The following is a 22,019-nucleotide window of genomic DNA, read 5'->3' as shown; positions in this document are numbered from 1 at the left end:
GACATTAACCCCGACCTACAATCGTAGGTTTATAGGACGCACCCCACCTGCAATGATGATGACGATAATGGTATGAAAGCGGACAGCTTCTTCTAATTGCTAATGCTAAATTATTTGATCAATAGGATATCAATTTGCCCTAGATGCTTGATGGTGTGTCGAGGGGAAGGAACGTTAATGGAAGGGATTTTGGAGCAGCAAAAGCAACGGACCGGATGATTGATGACTGTTTTTTTGGGGGGAGATAGGTTTTGCTTTGGATTATGCTGAAGCAACAGAAGCCATTTTTGCAACAAAAAATAAAATGAAGAAGGGACTAGAGAAGGATTTTCAGTCTTCGAAGCATTATTTTTGAGTGTATTTCTATGTTCTCCTTTTATATCATTTTAATAAAAGGTCAATTTCAGCGGTTGTTAGCAATTATGTCATAAATATAACAAAACTATACATTTGATGACTTAAAATACTGTTTTTGAGACACTTGTTTTGAGTTTATCTAATGATTTTTTAAAGAAATTGATAAAACAATTCTTGTATTTTGGCAGTTACAGGATTTCCCAAAGTTTTTTGCTTGTTCTCCGAAAACTTGTAGTTGCTTCCCGAATGTGGTGGTGTGTTTCCTCCATCTTTTGGGCGTTTCCTAGACATTTTAGGTTCAATTGTACAAGTGTCTAAAGGCCGGGGGACACTGTCCGTACTCGCTAGTGTAATTTCGATTTTCACTAGCGCATCTGGCGCCGGCTGACCGAAGCATTTTGCCAAACAATTTGGAGCCGCTCCAGAAAATACGTTATTTTTCCATACATTGTTTTTACTTTAACTGGACTGGAAAAGCTTTATAATTGATAGATAGATAGATGTTGTGCAAGTATTTCAGACGTTTTCATCAAAAAACGGTGAAAAACTAATTATTTTGAGATCCGACACGACCACTCCCCCAACGATAAAAAAGCTTCCACCAGCCGCCGCCAGATGTGCTAGTGAAAATCAAAATTACACTAGCGAGTACAAGCAATGTCCCCCGGCCTTAATGGGACGATACCAACAAATCGTGGAAACGAACCAAGAAATCTATGGAAAAATATTAATAAATCGTGAGACGAGCCCAAAAACTTACGAGAATCATCCAATAAATCGTGGAAAACCTTCTATTTGTCTTGTGGGACTGAATTATATACAATTTGTTTAGTTGAAAAAAAGATAATTTATAAAATATACTACCCTTTTTAGATCAACACTATTATTTGAATACTACAGATGAATTATTTATCTTTTTTTATTGAAAAGTATCACAGCAATCGATCTGTGGTCCAACGCCTGAAAGCCAAAGCCCCTTCAAACGGATACATTACTGTACTACCATTTTGCCTCGCCATTGATGCTGTCAATATACCCAGTTCCGGTCCTATTCAACCAGACCAATGGTAAAACAATCCGCTACTTTTATAATTACTCCTACAGTGAAGAAGGCAAAACCAGACAATCAATCCCATTTCAGGTTGAAGTAAAAACACATAAAACTACCCAGCCTGTAAAAGTACATCCAGTCGAGTGTCCACTCCCCGCTCGAGTTGTTTGCATACAAAAAAAAAGGATGCTCCACGTTGGCTCATTTCTTTGTTTGCAGTTGTGCACTTTTGCACGGCCATTCATTGTTCGTGGTCAGGGCAGAAAAAGTAGCAATGGGGTCTCTTTTTTTTGTAAAACAAAACAAAAATAACACCAAGTGACAGTAAATGTACGACTAGACGAAAGCGTAGACGAGGTGCGGCGTTATCCTTTCTTTGTGAGAGAGGAGTGAGAGAGCGAGAGCGAGCGAATGAGAGAGTGTAAGGGAGTAAAAAAAAGTGAATTACGACCCTACAGGCCAACAACCAACAACACACCGCCAACTCGATCGGTAATGTTGCAGCAAGCGAGGCAAAAAAGAAAACATTTACCACCACATTACCACCAGCGGTGCGCATCGGGACGCTCTCCTGTGTTATGGCTGGAAAACATCCATACTGTTGCAACAGTACGGGGGAAACAACAATTCACCAGACTGTATAAAAAGTTGTCGTTCTGCTTTGTTTTTTTTTCATTTCATTTCCTTAGGCTTTCTTCACCCTCATCTGCCACATTTTCCTATCCACAACAACGTAGCCTCATTGTTTCATCGCTTGTTTGGCTTTGTGTGTCATTTTAATGCCATCTCTTGCCTTCTCTTCCTTTTGCATTTCATTTTGGTTTGTTTGTTTTTGTCACTCTCCTTGTTTTTAATGTTTCTTTTTTTGTGTGTGCGTTCCCCTGTCGACTGAAAAATATCTGGTTTATGTTTGATGCCGATACCGGCCGGAAGGAGAAAGGCACTTTCATCTTTTTTTTACACTGTACACTCCACTGGTGGGGTGTTGTTTTCTATTTCCTTGTCACCGGAACTCCGGAAGCAGTACCCCGTATACACGGGGGCCCGCGAGATGAGCTGATTGTATAATTTTGAATTTTAATGATGCGCGTGATTGTCGTCCGGTTTTTGTTTTGTTTTGGGGAAAGTCGTCGTCGTTTTTTTTTTCACTTCACTGAAGTATTATTAGCAATGTCACCCAACTGTGTTCATTGAAGGGAAGTTTTTTGTTTGTTTGTTTGTTTCTTGCTATTAAATTTTCCATTATCGTCATCACTTGTAGCAGGCGATGGATTTCTGTCACCGTCAGTGAAAGGTTGCCACGTTTAAGGCGCAGAGGCCTGGCCTCTTTTGTTTTGTGCGCCAATTACGCACCTTCCCTTGCGATTGGCAATCTAGCTTTTGCTAGACGCAAACAGGAAGCTAATTGAAATTCATATTTCTTCGAGTGCGATAACGACGCAAATTAGGTTAGTGACGATTCGTTAATTTTTTATCTCTCCTTCTTTCTGTGTGTGTGTTTTTTTTAAATTACTTTTGACTGTTGTGGATCATCTTTCGTTCGAAGGAAGTGGTTGTTTGTTTGTTTGTTTAAGTGAGGGTGATACTTTTTGCTGATGTTTAGGGCGACTTTAAGAGTAGATTGATTTTTTATCAGTAATTTTAGGTCTTTGAATGGCTCAAGCGTTGAATAATTAAGGTTGAAACTTTTTTTAAAATAAAGCAAAAAAAGGAGCTTAAATTTGTGAGTTTATTATTAAATAAACCAATAGTGGAGCCCTTGACGATTTTAGTCAGCTTTTTTGTATGGAGTTTGACAGTTGGAGGCTGAAATCATGTAAACACTCATACGTACAATACCACACACAAAACTAGCCTTCAATTTTCAATCTAGCTTATTCTAGCTTCAATGCTAGAATTAGTTTCGACTATCTGCTCGAAACATGGCAAAACAAGGTAGTACATTTATCCCAAGGTTCATTAAAGAGATCAGGTGATGAAATCCGGAATCAAAGTGTATGTAGTTCAGGTGTTCTCATAGCATGTTTTTTATAACCAAATTTGAATATCACTTTTTAACAGGATGGGTGAAAACTTTTGTTCAAACAAATTTTTTGGAGGCTTGACGAATACACAAAACATTCTTAAAATCTTCATTCAGAGATAGAAGCAATAAAAATCAGCCTTCTAAATTCATACAGCTTGGGATAAGCCCACCTGTATATTATACCGACTTAGAAAGCTGCTCAAAAACTGCTATACAATGCAAACAGCTAACAGGACTGAAAGGTCCCCAGTATTTGTAATTTTACATGGAAAACACTTTGAAAACTGTTACAATAGAAATAAACTGTAAAATTGTACATCCAACGCAAGCTTAAGATACAATTTTAATGAACCATTTAGTCATTATTGCACTGTGTGCCGAACAAACACCCGAGAACAAATTACTTAGTCACAATAATCCCCCTCCAACACACTCATCTTAAGCTCACCGTTGAGTAGTTCTCCTCATGCACTTCAGCAAACTGTTGCGAGAACAATACCCGACTTAAAAGCAATCTTTTATGCAAATAAAACAATTCCAACCGTACACAGACGCTGTGTCTTTTGCATGCCAGGGCAACTCGCCCCAGCCCCAGCCCGATTCACGCTCCAGCTGAGAACGATTTAAATCATTTCCGTAAACACTAACCGATAGCTTTCAGCCTGCTGCCACTGTTGACTCAATCACTGCCTAGCAAATGGTGAATGGATGAATGGATGTTGTTCCTGTTTCTTCCCTTAACACACACACACACGAAACAAACCGAACTTGCCAAGTGTGTTGTCATACAATGCTCGAGTGAATCTATTCACTACTGCTTGTTCTCAGCCCCGAATGAATGATAGTCGAGAGTGTCTGTTTAGAGTGGTGCTGCTGCTCGAGCACTGGCACTAGCGGGGCTCAAAGTTCTACAGCGTTCCTTGAACGGCACAAAAAGAAGAGGCGATAAGCAACTCTTGTCATCGCAAATAACAATGAACACGTTGCGTCGTTCCCTCTCCAGCCCGTAGCCCGTCACTGCCAAGCCAGCACACCGGTTGCTGAAGCGTGTCGAGTTTGCTGTTTCCCTTCAAGCAACGCGAACCGCACAGCGCCAGTGCTCCTTATGGTCGATTTTTGCAGTGAGTTTTCCATCTCCACCTTCCCCCCCTGGCTGCTGGCAGCAGCACAAGAGCTAAGCAAATAATCATTATATTGTAATTTAATTGAACGCCACGGTGAAAGAACCGGGAGTCCAAAGTTCAAAAAGATTTCCCTTCCTCGGATTCTTCCTTTCACGCCCACACCACTCGATCGATTCGAATCGAACTGGAGCAAAGTGTCGGAAAATGACTGCAATTGAGCTGGAAAAGAAAGTTTTTCCACGCGGAAAACATTCCATTCCCCATCATCCTCCCATTGCTTTGGCTCATCACTGGAAAAAAAGCTTGAGTGGCCTGTTGTGCGAACGAAAACAGTCGTCACACCTCGTCCTCGTGCAGAACGGCAAAAGTGTGGAAAGTGGCAAAGTTTCCTCTCATTACCATCGACAGTCGACAGGGCCGTGGACATCATTAACGTCCTTTTTGTGCAGCAGTTCTGCTGCTGATGTCGCTACCATTATGGGCGGTCCTGTTGATGGCAGCTCGGTCAAGTTGGAGCTGCATCTTCGAGCGGGGCTAATTGTTTGTTTATGCTGTCGTTTCATTTTATTCGATTGATCCTCTCGCCGCACATTTGGCACCTCGTTTGATGGCCGCAACGCACTAATGAGGTGCTTTATTCCCTTGTGCCAAACACTTATGCGTTCTTTCTTGTATTTCCTCTCTCTCTCTATCTCGGCAGCTACTACGCCTCAACACTGTTTGGGCCGCTACAGCAGCAACCAAACGCACAGCCACGGCCTCTCAAGCGCCAACGGTTGATGGCACCGAACCGGATGGGAATGACGCCGAAAATGAACGGTGCTGGACCGATCCTTGCGCATAGTCACGCACAGCAACAGCAGCAGCAGCAGCAACAGCAGCAACAGCAAGTGCTCTCCCAGCAACAGCAACAGCAGCAGCAGCAACAGCAACAACAAATGCATCTCGTAGCACATTCGCAACAGCTTCAGCAACAAATGCAAGCCGTGGCAACGGCAAGCCCTGTGCCGGGGGGAGCTTGCAGTTTGGGCGGTTACTACACCACCCCGGTCGGTGGTAACATTGGCTCGAGCAACGGTGTGCCGATGCAGGTGCCGAACGGGTGCATCGGGACGAATGGTTACATCAACAACAACAACTGCTTGCTGAACGGAACGGAGCTGAGCGGTGGTGGAGGTGGTGTTGTTGGCGGAGCGGGCTGCAACATATCAAGCAACATGTCAAGCTACACCAACGGCCAGCACGTGGTTGGACCGTTCAAAACTTACAGTAAGTAGTTTTTTAAGGAAATATGTTACAATGAAGAATATTGTTCCCATTTTAAGACCATTTTGGAATACAAACAGACTTGAGTATTCAGCACCACACTAACGTTTGAATGTTAAAAATAGGCTTTTGAATAGAAAAAAAAGTCTAAAACAAATAATTGCTGTTTATGACCTCATCTTACAATGTTAATATTCAAGGTTACTTGCAAAATAAATCCTTGCGGGCTAACTTCCGTCAGGTATCCGGAATTTACGCCATTTCGGACTTGCGGTTATGCATGTTTTTAGGATCTTCCTTCGATTTTTATCAATTCCTCGTCAGTTTTCGCGACAAAATTGTTGAAGTACTCTTGGATGGGACGCAGCTGGAGGATGTTGGACCGGTTCAATGACTAGACATTGATATTCAGCCTCTCCAACTCCTAAAATGATCGCTTCATGTTGTGGCGTCATTGCCTGCAGCTACAAAGCCTGTGGATTCGATTTCAGTTTCCGAACATGTTTGTTCATGTTTCAAAGGTATTTTTCTATTGCTTTGGTCAGTTGCATCGATCTCCCGGCCAAGCTAACGCAGCGATGTAGCGACTTTTCCCTCGGCCTTCATTTTCAGCTTTCTTTGGAGCTTCTTGTCTCTTAGGGTCTTCACCCATTCAGAATCGGGCTTTCATGCAATGCTCTAATTGTTGTTTAATAGTGCCAAACTGTTGTAGATGCTGGAAAAGGCTTATACCACGCACTCAAACAGCCGCACGAAGTCCGTATTAGACGCCACGGAGTACCTTTCTTTGAACCCGCACACTACTGAACGAAGTTGCTTCACTTTAATGGCCATCAGGGTTAGAGTTTGACTGATAGAGGTGTCACATTTACTCTGATGACTCATGGGATACTATTATTGAAAGTGCAATTATCGTTTCGTTAGTGCAGGTAACGATAAAGGTGCAGGTAACGCCATGAAAAATCGACAATATTTGTAAATGTTAAACAAACCCAGCTCCTTAAGTTCGCAATCTCCCTTTTCATGACAGATTAAAGCAACACATCCTTCAAAAACCACCAACCGATCAAGCGTGAAGTTTGCTGTTTAACCCACAAAAAGCATTTCAAATATTGATTGCCACAAAAACCATCGGCATGCCATGCAAAATGCTGGCCAAGGCTACCAGTAAAACCGACCTTCTTCTCTTGAACCTTTTTATACATGTGTATGTGTGTGTGTTTGTGTGTCTGTTATGAGGACGGTAAGCACTGCCACCGTTTCAACACCTTCCGGCCACTCGCCTAAATATCCCATCGCATGCCATCATCATCATCATCGTTCGGTGATTCGGTTCCGTGTCGAAGGCATCGTTCAAGCGTAAACTCTAAAGTACGTCCCCGTAACCCCTTTGGCAAAATGGGAATCCAAGGCCCACCAAAGGTCCACTATCTCGAACAGCACCACCAAGAGCAAGAAAATGTTCTCATTTACAATTCATTGAATTTACATTCATAATTATACTTCTACTTCCCGGTCGGTTCCGTACGGTGCCGGTGCCTTCTGGGCATGGTGGCCCACAAAGTGTCCTGTTGTGTCTTTCGGTTGGATCAACTCGGGTTTTTTTTGTTTTGCTTCTATCACGCCTCCCGCCACCTTCCAAAGCGATTCTTGGTTCCGAACGCTTGCCCATTAACGCGGTTGTTTGGCTGTTGGCTTGGCGAAGAAAACTCTTCTTCCCCTCAAGGCTACTGGGAACTACCGTACTCGGTGGTTGCTTCTTATTTTGTAGCGTGCCGATTTTCTTTTGATTTTCCATCGCCCTTGTAATGAACTGCGAGCGCCGAACCGCACCGAAGTGGACTTCCCAACCCAGCGGCACTCATCGCACAGCGGAAACATCCCGAACGCAGCAAGACACAACACTATCGTCATCGCCACATCGCCGCCTTTCGTCGTCGGTCACCTCCGGGGCCGGAAGTAACATTTCTCGAGCAAATGGACCACGCTCTCTCTGTCTCTCTGTCGCTCGGTTAGCTAATGACTCGGTACACTCGACTCGACCGCACGGTTATGCTGTACACCGCAGGAGATTTTGTTCACAAGAACCCTCTTTGGGGTTGAAGAAGAAATGAAACTTACCAATTCTGAGCCTGCCGAGCCTTGTACGAGGATTGGTGGAACTTTTCATTACTGTGTACCGCACGACGATCTTTCGCACTTGTCGCCCGAGGTCATGTGGAGTGAGACTTGTCGTGGTTCGCTCCATTCCCTCCGCTTCGCTTCATCGAACTCGGGCTATCTCTCACCTCTCTTCGATGAGGTGTTGAAGTTTGCCTTATCGTTGTTAATGTTTTATGGGCAAAATGGACTGCTTCTGCTATGAGGAGAGAAAGACTCCCTGGCCTGCTGTTGCTTCCTGTTCTGAGCTCTTGCCGAAGCTGATCCTGTGGTGTGGTCTGGCAAATGAGACCGTAATGGAAACAACAACAAAAAATAGGATGGCCGGTAGGCTAGGCCAGTTGCAAAACAAGACATAAATCATGTGGTGTAATTATGTGTCGGTGTTTGCGTCGGTGTGATTAAGATTTGTAGGATGTAAAGGGAGAAAAGAAGTTGTAAAGAAGTACGAACCCGATGTAATTGAGCGAACGATGCATGATTGCTGGGGAAAAGTTTGACAATTTCGTTAAAAATATGAAAATTAATGGATGGACTTTGAATGTGGAAAACAAAAAGTAATGAAGCGTGTTTATCGCAAGCTGATTAGGAAAGTTTAGAAATGATTTGTTTGTGAAAAAATAAGTTTATAAATATGCTTACAGTAAGTAGGGCAATAATTTCAACATTTTTGCCAAGGAAGAGTGATTGTAATTTACAAGGTGTTAAAGTCACAAGACAGGAAGAAAAGAAAGATTGAGAGACTACTAAAAAGGCCAATAATAGTTGAGATTTAAAAAAAAAATGAAGGAAAAGAAAAATACAAGAGTTTTTATTACCATGATGATGAAAGGTGATTTTTTTTGTGTTAATTCTGGTGGTTTTCAATTTAAATTATGCTATTTTAAGTATATATTAACCCATCTAGTTTCTAAATTTGTTTGTAGAGATTAGAATTCTTTAAATACTTAAAAAGCTTTTTAACTTCATTGTAATTGTTTGAACGTGCAATGTCCAAATGCTCTCCAAGCTTGTGCTTTTTCCTTTCGGCGGAATATCCAAAACAATCCATTAGAATGAGTTCTACCGTAGTATCACATCCACAAAACGGGCAGCTTAAAGTTGATTCCTTTTTTGGTCTATATGTATGCGTAAGGTGGGTGTGTCCAATATCAGTCTTGTTACAACTCTTTGATCGCTGTGATCTAGTGGATCGTTCCAAGGTTAAGATTAGTTATAGTTATGATTTGTTCCATATGTATCGCCAGCTCTGATTTGTTCAATCTGTTCCAACACATCCATCTATATGAGACCTACATGATCTTTAATCATTCTACCTTCATTCGCAAGATGGTCACCTTCTTCATTTCCTGCGATGCCTTTATGTCCTGGTATCCAACAGAATTCGATTGACCTGTATTTTGATAATGATTCGATAGATTGTATGTAAGGATTTCGTAAGGATTCTTTCTCTAATCACCTTCAGAACAGGTTGAACAGGTTAATGAGGTTTCAGAACACATGTTAGTTGGTTTAACGCATTGTGCTAACATGAATGAATAATAATTTAAGTAAAATATAATAATTTAAGCACCAGATTAACGATTATTGGTATGCTACGTGGTTATTTTGCTAAGTAATAGAGACTGTCCAACTGTCAGTGAATCTCATAGAATTCACACCTTTATTTACCTTTATGCATGGTCTGCTGAGGATTTTAAAGATATTGGTATGAAGTTTTGAAGAAGCATAGCTAAATACTGTCCTCAACGACTCGTGAAAAAAGTATTCCAATAGGTGAAAAAAAGAAGATTTCCGGAAACCTCATAGTCGAATAATAGGTTAAAGGTGTCCTAGTTTAGGCGGCCGCCACTGTATCTTTGTATACAAACAAGATATGTGCCAAAGTTAACCACTATTCCAACCTACAGCAAACCTCATTTTTGTGAGCTTTCATTTGGAACACGGCAATGGAACTCGTTCGAAATGCATTTCACCAAACCTAGCTGACTGTTTTTTTTTTATTTCTCACCTCGTTGCTACACACCATCTTATCAGCTCGTTTCTTCAAAAATACCTTCATTTGTACTTTACTGTGAAGGTCTAACCCCTACTTTACTAGCTACTGCGCCACACAGCTGACAGCATGACAGAAAAATAACACAAACACCACAGACCACCACGGCACGGGGATGATGAAGTATAACACACACAAAAGACTCGTGAACCAAACCCAAACCGAGGTTAGCTTCAAAGCTTCATACCATTTGTGGCAGGCGAAGCAGCAAAAAAAAAAACACGGATAAGCGATGGATAGTGAAAAGCGCGCTGCTAGACACCCGGATACAGACACGAATGAACGTATGTTTCATCTTTTTTTCTTCTCTTGGCCCAGTTCGCCACCAGGCGTCTCCATTACCCAATCGAGCCGGTGAGCCAAAGGCAGGCAGTTTGTTCCTTCGTCACGTCGACACCCCACACCATTCAAACCGTCTCAAAACATACCCATACACCTTACCTCTTTTTTCTGCTGCTACCTGCTCTGTTGCGTGTGATCAGCGTGACGGTTACGGGGTTGGTTGAGCCAAACCGAGTAGGGAAACTCCTTCACAAACACACACACAACAACAACAACAACGTGCACATTGGAGGGGTATTTGTAACAAATAAATGAATGGGGTCGTCCCGGTAGTTGCTAAAATATTCATATTTTAATTAAAGCAGGGAAATAAAACTCGGTGATGATTTTCGTTTGCCGCCGTGTGCGGCGTGCAGTTGTGCGCTTTAGCATGAAGGGAGAAAACCTGTCTTGTGCTGTCGCATCGGTTTCGAGGTCATGCTACTGCTACTTCCGCAATTCAGCGCTGTGACGAACGATGACACAATGTTTGGAAATTCCTATCCAAGCGTGTGTGTGTGTGATCACACCTTACCCGCAAGAAGGGCTGTAACACACGCAAACCGTTGCACCAATTGGTGGCGAAAAGGTTGGCAAAGTTGGGTCGTAAATTTCAATCTTCAATCCACCACACACACACACACACATCACCGTGCTAACGGAACCTATTTCGGGACTATGAGACTATAGTGGAGTATATCCACTTCCAACACGGAGCAAACTAGCACGTGAAAGTTGATCTGGCAAAACGGGATACAAAATTGGATCATAACAACTTCCGCAATGTGTGAGGCGAGGGGGACATACCTTTTTAGTGACACCAATGAGGGTTTACCACTCCGCTATCCGCTTTCAATTACTGATCTTCTTCTTCTATTTTGTGACTCTTTGCCACAGGTAATCCCGACACACTCATCTGCGGCAACTGCCGGGAGCTGTTCACCGACCTGACGGAGCTGCTGGATCACAAGCGCAGCTACTGCAAGCTTCGATTTACCTGCAAGTGTCTCAGTACCTCACCGGTGCAGAAAACTTGTAAGTCTCTTTGCATGTGTGTGTGTTTGTGTGAGGAGTTGAAACAAACTTAGAACAGTCAGTTATTTGCTTATCCTTGTCTGGCCCCCATTTTTTCCCCATTTCCAGATCCCAATCCGCAGGCTAAGCTGGTGTGTGTGGCGTGCAAGGATTCGTTCTCCAATCCCTGGGATCTGATGGTGCACGCGCAGGCCGCACACATGGTAAACATCTACGAGCTGGGCGAGAGCCCGTCGTCCGGCGAGGACGGGAAGGCGCTGGCAGTGGGAGGCGATCGGACCGCCAACAGTACGCCCACGATGCCTTGCTCGCCGTCCGCCCACGAGCATGGCGTGAAGCTGAATGGAAACGGTGCGGTCAACAACCCGCTGGCGAACGGAATTCACGAGCTTGATGATGAGAAGAATGACCATGGGGAGGTGAGTGGAGCGATTTTTGTTTGGGTTTGCACTGCAAGTGGGGTGATAGACATGAGAGCAACAATCAATACTTGTTAAAGGTCACATTATAGTCGGCTGAGCTTTTTACAAGCTTTTCGTTCCATTTGACGGAAAGTCAGACATTTTGACAATTTAAAGTTTTGCAATTGAAGCAGGCGTGCAAGTTTTTATTTTCAAATTATCCGTTAATCGTTTGAAAATATATATATTTTTCTTGACTTCGAACTGTGCATAAAGCATTAAAAATTAATTGAACTTAAATCATGACAATAAAAATACAGATATAGTTTTTCTGTTCATGCATAAATGAATTAGGATAAGAAGTAATACATCTTGAAATTGTTATCTTTTGTTATTAACATTGCTTAAAACTGATAAAGATTTTGAAGCATGCTATCCACTGGAATATGGTTGACTTGCCAAATTCGATTTTTATATTTTAAAGATGTTTTACGTTTATGAAAAGGAAATCTGAATTATGCCATGTGTGCTAGACTAGAAGGTCTATGATCTTTACATATCGATATACGATTTTTAACTCAATTATGGGACCTTTGGGTCTCATATTATTGAAACTATAAACACTTTCTCCAAATGTTATCGACTCAACCACGTCCAACATCGTGTTTTGTTTTACTTTATGCAAAACCATTACAATTGTGTCTTTCACTGCACAATACTTCCAAATACCAGCTCGATCAACCGAACCTAATCTCATCCAGCACCGTAAAAGCAAAGTGTCAATAGGCACCGTCGTAAAAGGTTTATCAATTCCTCAAATCTGCTACTTTCTAATCCCGTCACGTCGATAAAAAGCAGTGACACCAACATTCCCCGCCGAAAGACGTGACCGGACTATCTAGACTAGAGCGGAGCGGACGGGCAAACCCAAACCTGGGCGCGTGTTGATGTAACTGATTTTAATCAAGAATCAATTACTTTCAACACCACTCCACAGTGCTAATTTTGCTCCACAAGCCAAACGGGGGTACGGGCTTCCTGCCCGAGTGCGGTCAGAGTGCCCGTTCCCCCGAAAGCCAACAAAATCGGACGTGACGGAATTTTCCCATTTTCACCGCTGTTACGGATTACCGATTTCACATTACCACGGCAGTACACAGGGAGGAAGGCACAGCCCCTCCCGATCATTTTGGGTTTGACTGTAGTTTTGCTTTCACTCTCCATGTTTCGTCTTCTTCTATGGTTGGCTCTTGGTTCGCTTGGTTGGGAGAAGGATGAAATTCGACAAGAATCCAATCGGACGTCATTTTTAATCTTCTCCAACTCATCTTGAATCGGTCCCTGTGCAGGCCGGAAGGAAGGTGGCATGAAAAATGTTTCGAGGAAATAAAAAAAAAAAACACAGACCATCCCGTAGCTTGGTGTTGAGTCGACACGATCAGGCAAGCAAGCGACGAACACGAACGGACAGACATTTCGAGTTTTTTTCTCTTCTTGTTTTGCACACTTCCTATAAGAATCCCGTCCTACACTGGAAGCCCTCACTGCTATCACCGATGAGGGAATCATGTCTCCACTTCTACTTTTCCTCCCACCCAACGGTTTGGCCTCATTGCAGACATAAAAATTTATTCGAGCCCATAAAAATCACTTCGAACGTCTTTTCGGGCAGACGAAGAGAGCAAATTTCCACCTTTCAGGGTGCGCGGGTGGGCGAAAAGTGCTAAAGCCGATCGAAAATCGAACATGGTTTCATCCCCCACATCCCTCTCCACCAGCCAGCGCATAATCTATTTCGAACAGGGGGGGGGAACCATTCAATCTGCATCTGCAACGACGACGGGGCGCGAGGAAGAATTTTGTTTCTCGACCAACGGACCGACGTTAAACCCCACGGATGAAAGCGCACACCGTACGTCCGGGGGACGGACAGTATGTGTGTGAGTGGCCGTGTGTTTTTTTCCGTTCGTTTTTTCCCCTCCAGGATGTAGAGAAAGATTGCTTCAGCCGGGATTATGCATTTACGAGACTTCTCGGCTTCTACTCTTTCGTGTTGAGTAGAGTTTTTTTTTTGTTGAGTAGAGCATTTAAACCACCGGAAGGAAGTGACAGGATCGGAACATCTAGCCTGCAGCAAAAGAAAGATGTACGGTTTAAGCTGCCGGGCGAAGCGATTGCAAGCTGACAGGGAGCTGTGAAAGTGTTAAAGCCAAAGATGATAGCATCAATATGTTGTACGTTGTTTTACGGCAAAACATGCCGCTTTCGTTCGCTGCGTTTCGTGTCATGTTGTCAGGTGCTGTCATGTAGTTTCGTTAGTGGGATCTGTGTCAAGGAAAAGGAGAGGTTTTTTAGTGAAAGGAAGATTAAATGCAGGTTAATACTTGGTATGAGGATTAATCACAAGTTATCAGAAATTTACAGCAGTTTGTTGCAATATCATTGGCCAAAGAGAAATCATTTCATGATTAATTTAGAGTTTAAACATCATTGTCATTTTCTTGACGGCTTGTAGAGTTTTTTTTTGATACTTATTAGTATTGCACATCAAGATAGTGGGGCGGTCCCGTGGTACAGTCGTCAACTCGAACGACTCAATAGCATGCCCGTCATGGGTTCAAGCCTAGAATGGACCGTCCCCCTGTAGCAAGGATCGACTATCCGGCTGCCTGGTAATTAATTAAGTCTTGAAAGCCTGCATAGGCCGTCATGTCCGCATAGGACGTTTACGCCAAATAGAAGAAGAAGAATAAGAAAGAACATAAAGGATAGATAAACTCTTGATACGGGAAAACGGTACAGTCAGGAATCGACTCTGTCCTGTCTTGTAGGAGCCGATGTACCATTGCAGAGACGTTGAGTCTCCAATCGTTTTAGTTCGTGGGCCGCATTGCTTCACAAATAACGTCAGGCCATTTGTCCGTTAGCTTGAGTTGTTGGGTGACAGTTGAAATATTTTGTGGATAAGATATTGCTACCTCAATATACACATCAAATTTTAACAGCTTTCTTAAACTAAAGGTTGAAGTTCGACGCCAAAATTAGTAAATCATAAAATTAGGGTTAAAAACTCAAAATAAACAACTCTTTTACCCTTAAAAAGTCTTCTCGGAACATATTATAGGCTTTTGCAGGTCGCAGTTTGCAGACTCACGAATACATTATTGGGCTATCCCGATATTTATTCGGTGAAATATTATAAAATATTTGAAAATGTCTTAACGTTAACGTGTTTTGAAGACTAACTCGTTAGATCTCTTCCTAAAAAAAGTTAAATTATGCCTTGAACTCCACGACCTAAAATATCACGCCCCATTCCCCACATCAAGCTACATTTACAGCTAATGCTGATAGGTAATGCTTTCTCTCGGTACACTAAATATTTCATGATTTTGTAACCTCAGACCTCAGTTATCTTCTTCTGTTCAGCTTCATACCAACCGACCATAGAGAAGCATTCATCCAAAGCAACCCAACTAAACCATTCGCAAAGGATGGGAAAAATTGGTCCAAAATGGGCGGAACCGTAAATTGAAAATGAAGATTTCAGATTAGCACTATCGGGTTGAATCTTTTTCCCACCATGCTGCCCATCCGCACCCGGAAGCTGGCGTGTGGATTGAGTGGTAAAAGTGATATTCTTCCTGCACAGCCACTCCGTCACGCTGGATCGTTGAAGTTAACTTTTCCACACCGTCACACACACACACATTCAGGTCTGACAGGTACGGGCACGGGACGAAAATGGTCTTCAGATGTTTGTGCTCGCTTGTTTGGCTGATTTACGGAACAGATGGACTACCTCAAGGGCGCTTCTTCCCCCTCGGCTCGGGACTCTCACTGTTCCTTCCCACACCGTGGCACTATTTTTAGACTGCATTCAAAATTCAACAGATTTATCCCCTAACTTGTCGCTGGTTTTCGTACGTACGAATTGCTGTCTGTAGTTTCGTTTCGCTTTTTCTTTCGTTTAGAGCGACTTGTACGGGAGCTGCCTTTTACCTTCGTTCGCCATTGCCTCTATTTGTCTAGCATCGAAAGACATCGTTATCTGGCGCTGCTGAATAGAATAGAAGGGAACAAGGAGAAGAGCGATTCTAGGGCAGCATGAAAACAGCTGGCATACTTTCACACACGAACAAGAGATTCTGCTCTGAAAAAGCTAGTCGCCCGTCGCGAACAGTACCCATGAGACAAACGCTTTTCTTCGGTCGATTCTTAGCCATGCAGCTGTGTCTTATACAGACACACACACATACATACACAAACCCTTGGTACATCTTGCCTGTTGAAGTGAAAACAACACTTTTGGTTCCTTGGCGGGAGTTTTCCCCTTCTTACTCCCTTCGTTCGACTTCGATCGCATCGGTGAGTGCGTTTATCAAGAAAGTTTGATCTCTCCAGCTCCCTCCTTACTACAGCAGATGGTCTTGGTGTTTTCGGGACCGTGTGAAAAAGGCCGCTACCCCGTAACTCCAAGGCTTCTGTACTGTTCCCAGCGGGATTCGGAGTTGATTTTCATGGTCCATCCACCAACTTTGGCCCAACTTTTGTGGCAAATAAATCAAGATACGTTTGTATCTGTTCCACAACCGTCCACCTTTTACGTCTGGAGTAACTTGTTTTCTGACCCATCACATTATCACATCACAAGACAAGTGTACCCAATCACATTAATTTTGAGTGGGTTTATTTGCTAATGTGTGTGTGTGTAACCTATTTGAAAGGATTCGTTTAGTGAATTACGCATTCTGATTTATGTTCTGCAGATCCTTGAGGGGGTTTTGGAAGTGTCAAACTTACGTTTGGAAGAGTTTGCTTTATACATGCATTATAGACAAATCAGATATGCAGGCTTTCTGCAGGTTTTTTTGCTTTCTCAATTATTTTAACGCATTTTCATCTGTTTTGGACAGTTTTGAAACTGATTTGAATCAATTTTATTGCTTATTAGTTGGAAAAGAATCATAAACCGTTTTTATGAATGCTTCAAACGAGCAGAAATCTTTGAGAAATAATTTAATATTTTGTATAAAATATAATTGGCGTTTTCATAGTGCAGCACATATTGTAGCTGCTTCTAATCTTGATTAATGAGTTTTAACTTTTATGGAATTTATTTAGAATTTATCTATAATTGAATAAGTTGTACTTTAAATTGTTTTTTTTTTAGATATTTTAATAGATCACTAAATTTATGCGTCGTCCATTGAATTTTAAATTTTAAAATACCAAAACCCGAATGGCTATAAATACAGTAATATCTCCCTTAGGTGATTCTTCAAGGGACCGTCAGCTTAGAGAAATATTTATGTTAGAGAAAACTAATAAAGGTGTTACTATGAAGTATCCAAGAAACAACGAGAAACACCTGGAGTCCTAAGACCAATATGTTTGTGAACTGTTCTTCAACATTCATCTTAGAGAATTTAGGCAATCAAATTGCATGTGCAACTTAGAGAATATTCGCCTTAAAGAGATATGCATCTTGAAGAGGCATAACATATATGAAATATGACGAGTCCGTCAACAAATTCATCTTAAAGAAACAATTCATCCTGAAGAGACTACATCTTAGAGAGATTCCACTGTATATCCAATTGATCAGTTGATCCGTGGTCTCATCAGGCTTTACTAATGCAGCTGCACCTCAATAACTATTCGTTTGTAATGTTATATTTTTACAGATCCGATTAGATTCAAAATTAAATGGATAAAATATTTGAACCATTCTTGTTACTTCTATTTGGCGCAACGTCTTACGTTGACATTCCGGCCTGTATAGCCGTTGGAGACATTTTTCAGTACCACGCGACTGGATAGTCAGTCCTTGCTACGGAGGGATGATTCATGCTAGTCTTGAGCCCATGAAGGTCATGTTATTGAGTCGTACGAGCTGACGACTGTACCACGGGACCAACGCATTTTTTTTAAATTTATGCAAAAACAGATCAAAGCGAAATCAATCTATGCATAAATGTAACATTTTGTCTTCGCTAGTGTAAAAATTCGTAAAAATCAAAATGAATAAAAGTAGAATTTTTCCTTCAACTTCATTGACTTTAAGACTACTCGCGGAGCTAGTTAGAAAAATGACACCTTCGTACATGAATTACCCTATTAAATACTTATCTGACTGAGCACAACAGTCTTCCACCCGACTACCAGCACATGAGCACCACACAAAAATGTCTGCAAAAACTACCCGTCGAACCGGTCCAAAAAGCAACCAAAGCCCGTCTGCTGATGTAACCGCAGCGGGTGAAAACATTCCAAATCCTTCAACTCATTCATCCATCCCGCACGCTCACTCATATCACGCTCAGCTGTCGGTATTGGTTTTCGTCCAGCGTGGACTCAACTTACTCACACGAGTTCGAATTTACGTCAACCTCACGTACCGGCGATAGGGAATGAATCGTGTGAGGTAGGAGCGAAAAAACAAACGGCCGGATATGCAACGTGCATTCAGCACGCCAACACGGCCGGCTAGTTAGATGTGGGCCCCCGGAATGAAAGAAATCCTCCCTCCATTCTTCCATTGGCTCATATCGGGAAGAAACCCACCACTTTTTTCCCTCCACACAGAGGGCTAGTACGAGAGATAAGTCCAATGATAAAAATATATTATTCATTCGAAATAATTTTCCTAAAAGGTTCACATTCCCGGCCTTCGCGCCTCAACTACTCCGCCAATGTGCTGCCACCACAGCGTGCGATGTTTCTGCCTTTCTCGATTTTTATGCTCGCTCGGTTTAGCTCGACCGTTGTGGAGGCAGAGCAGTATTCATAGTAGCGTGATGGTGGCCACCGTCACCACACCTACTTCCATTTGAAAGGGAGGGATATCTTAACGTCAGTCCACTATCATCCATTGGAACAGTCACGAATATCCGGTTCCATCGACCAAGCGAATGCAAGCGTTCCGGCAAGCAAAAAGGGGGGAAGGATTGTTGAATGTTTGTGTGGCTTGGGTACCGCACTGAAATGCTTGCAAACTTGGAAAATGTAAACGCTTGACCACCCTTTCGTACCGGCTTTTCGTCCAGGCATTTCAGGTCTTCTCGTTCCCGTGTATAATCCTTTGCTTTTCGGGACGTGATTTGCTCGCTAAACTAATGCCTTCATTTTATCGTGCTCCGGGCAAACGGTGGATTTGCCCCACCTTTTCCATCACCCACTCATTATCGCATTTAGTCGATCTAATAAAAATGAACCCCTCTCTCCCTACCACGCCCAGGGTACCCACTTTATCCTTTCCCCTCCCGAATAGCACACACAAGATTGACACGATTTGGGAAAGGTGTGTCCCCGTGTGTCGTAAAACACGGGAGTGGCCATTTAATCTACGATCAAACAGGCACATCTACACCCACTGCTTCACCGCTCAATCACTGCACAACGTAACGTAAAGTAACGAAATCTTTCCCGTTTTCTTTTCCATTTTCCCTCCTGAAGGAAACTCATTCACAGGCGACGCCCAGCTCACCGGAAGCGGGACTACAGACGGCCTCCTCCAGCGAGGACATCTCTTCCATGCACGATTCGCCCATCATCAGCGGTGTCATCGGGAAGGTGGAACCGTCGGCCGGTCTGCTGGCGAATGGGTTTGCCGCCGCAATGGACACCGGGCTGAAGGTAAACGGGCCGGCCAGGGCGTGCATTATGTCCGCGCTGAGTATAGTGAGTATTGAGCGTTGAGTGTTCAGTGGGGGGAGATGGGAATGAGCATAATGGTGGAGGCGGAGTACTGATCACCAAAATGTCATCTCGCTTTACAGGACACAAAGTCTAACCAGGAGTCGGCACTGAAAATGGTCTCCTCCACGATGGGCATAACGCTTACTAACGGGGCGGCTGTAACGGCCGTAACGCAGTAAAGCATTTGTTGTAAGCGTTCTCGTTGTAGCTACTTTGTTTTGTACTTTTTTTTTATTCTTTTATAGTTTTAAAGCTCGTTTTAGTTTGTTTAGAAGAGTTTAGATTCTTCTGTTTTTTTTTATTAATATTTATTATCGCTTTCTTTTCTTTTAAAAGCATGTTAGGGTTAACAATGTATTAAGTAAGAAATATTTATTACCAAGCATTCTTCAGAAGCATGTTTCTGTTGAGCCCCCGTTTCTTAGACGTAATGAAACTCTAAAAAGCAACAACACATCAACCGTTCTTCTAATGAGAGAAACGAAAAGTATTCTATTATCGTAGATAGTAAGACAAACGTTTATATTGAGAAAAGAAACCAAAAGTAACAAAATACACACCTACGATGGAAAAACAAATATATGCAACAAAGCAGCTAACATTAAACCAAAAAAACACACCCACAAACACATAGTAAATAAAGCGAATGGGCGTTACTAACGCTGGATTTACGAACAAAAGCTGACAGGCAAACACGCTGCTTAAAGCACACATACAGTGAAACACTAACATGTACGTAACACTAAACACTAAATACGGTTATCGTCTTAACGGGAAGAATTTGCCTGCAGTATGAACGTGTTTCAAAGCGGTGTAGAGAAAGAGAGAGAGGGAGAGAGATTGCAAAACAGCAAAACAGAACAGCAAAAACATTTCAAAATCTCCAACGTAAAACCGTAACGCCAGGACTCCACAGAGCATAACACGGAGCGCAACATAACAACTGACAGCTGCCAAACGCTTGAGAAAACGCTTGGGAAAGGAGGTTAAGCGTTTCATTAACTATCGGTCATCGCAGTAGGTTGGTAGCTTTTCAACGAAAAATGAGCGGCCTACTAAGGATATTCAAAACATGGTACCGGCAATAAAGCGTTTTATGAAGCGTTTAGCAGCTGTCAGTTGTTATGTTGCGCTCCGTGTTATGCTCTGTGGAGTCCTGGCGTAAAACACGGACACGATAAATGAATACAAAACAATGAGAGCTTATGGGTATGATTTATGTTTATAAACTGCACTGCACAAAGCAGGCGAGGTAAGAAAAAAGGAGTTTCGGCAGGCGAAAGATGTTCGTTTCACCGTTGCGGCTTTGCGCTCGAACGTGCACGTTTGGTAGTTTGGCTCAACCGAAAATGGGGGGCTTGCGCAACCAAAAGAGAGAAGGAGAAATAAATCTCTGCTTTAGTTACCAAAACAACACCCATTGTTGATTAGATAATGCCTGCCAGTTTGGCGGGATTTCACACAAGCAAAGTTGCTTGCCTCCGTTCTCGTCGCTACAAACAAACAAACAAAGCAGCAAACATAAGGAAGGAATAGCGTAACAACGGAAGCAATGGGGTAGCTAGGATTTGACTAGAAAACATAAAACCCTTCCACAAAGACACACATACAAAACAGGTTTGTCGTCTGTTGAGATAACCCGGAAGTGCTGGTGCGAAGATCCTTTTTTTGCACAAATCTGCAAAAATCCACCGTCAAGATGTGAGGCTTACACACATGTACATATCAACCCCTTCAAACGCGTACCACAGAAAAAAACGACACAAAAAATTGCATAATAGTCAGTACGTGACGGTGGCGTGAAATAGGCCACAAGCAGAACGTTAAACGGAACATGCGGTTTGAACATGAAACAGGTTTAAATTAACACTCCCCGATAAGTATCGAACGTTTCTTCCCGCGCGTTACTCCTGTTACTATGGTATTTTGTAAAGCAGAGCAAAAGAAACCCGCGATTGAACATAATCAAACGTCCTCCACTCTATCAAAGCAACCCTTAAACAGAGCTGCGTGTGCGGAGCGTATGTGTGCGTTGTCCCGATCCCAAAGTTTTACGTTGAATTGTTGTTAGCCCCTGAATTACAAAGTACACAACAAAATAAAACAACACACATTTAACACAGGGGCGAAGCGTTAGTTCATACTGGATGTAGTGTTAAGAAAAATGTTAAACCAATATTTAGTTCACAATAAACATGAGCATGATTTCTCCGGCTATGGAGATTGTCTAGTAGATGAAACGAGTTTGTGTTCTTACTTTCACTTCATCAAAAGATCACCAAAGATGTATTATTATGACGCAACGTTACCGTAATCCAAGTTGTCCTATTCCATTTATTGATATCGTAACGCTATGCCAATTCGAAGCGTAACGCGATACTCCAGGCTACTTGGATGATTAAATTTCAACCCTGACACTCTACTCTGAATTGATTCATTGGCCGGTAAGGTAGTAGAATCAGACCGACTGGACCGGGGTAAGTACTTTATCTCTCTCGTGAACTACGTGACAGGTTCACAA

General features: G+C 42.5%; 1 protein-coding gene across 2 annotated transcripts in view; it reads left to right on the top strand.

Moving 5' to 3' along the window:
• The window catches only part of LOC5667128 (uncharacterized), a 74,579-nt gene extending 52,848 nt beyond the window's left edge, over positions 1–21,731 (top strand). For both annotated transcript variants that reach the window (XM_061644630.1, XM_061644631.1), the window contains exons 6-10: positions 5,259–5,827; positions 11,259–11,396; positions 11,505–11,815; positions 19,256–19,480; positions 19,579–21,731. In XM_061644630.1, the coding sequence (XP_061500614.1) occupies positions 5,259–5,827; positions 11,259–11,396; positions 11,505–11,815; positions 19,256–19,480; positions 19,579–19,677 (1,342 nt within the window). In that variant the 3' untranslated portion in view covers positions 19,678–21,731. The remainder of the gene's footprint in view (positions 1–5,258; positions 5,828–11,258; positions 11,397–11,504; positions 11,816–19,255; positions 19,481–19,578) is intronic.
• Positions 21,732–22,019: the final 288 nt, after the last annotated feature.

The sequence above is a fragment of the Anopheles gambiae genome, chromosome 2 (assembly GCF_943734735.2).
Source record: "Anopheles gambiae chromosome 2, idAnoGambNW_F1_1, whole genome shotgun sequence".
Taxonomy (NCBI): domain Eukaryota; kingdom Metazoa; phylum Arthropoda; class Insecta; order Diptera; family Culicidae; genus Anopheles; species Anopheles gambiae.
The sequence above is the reverse complement of the archived record's forward strand: the minus strand, read 5'-3'. Positions and strand labels throughout refer to the sequence as shown.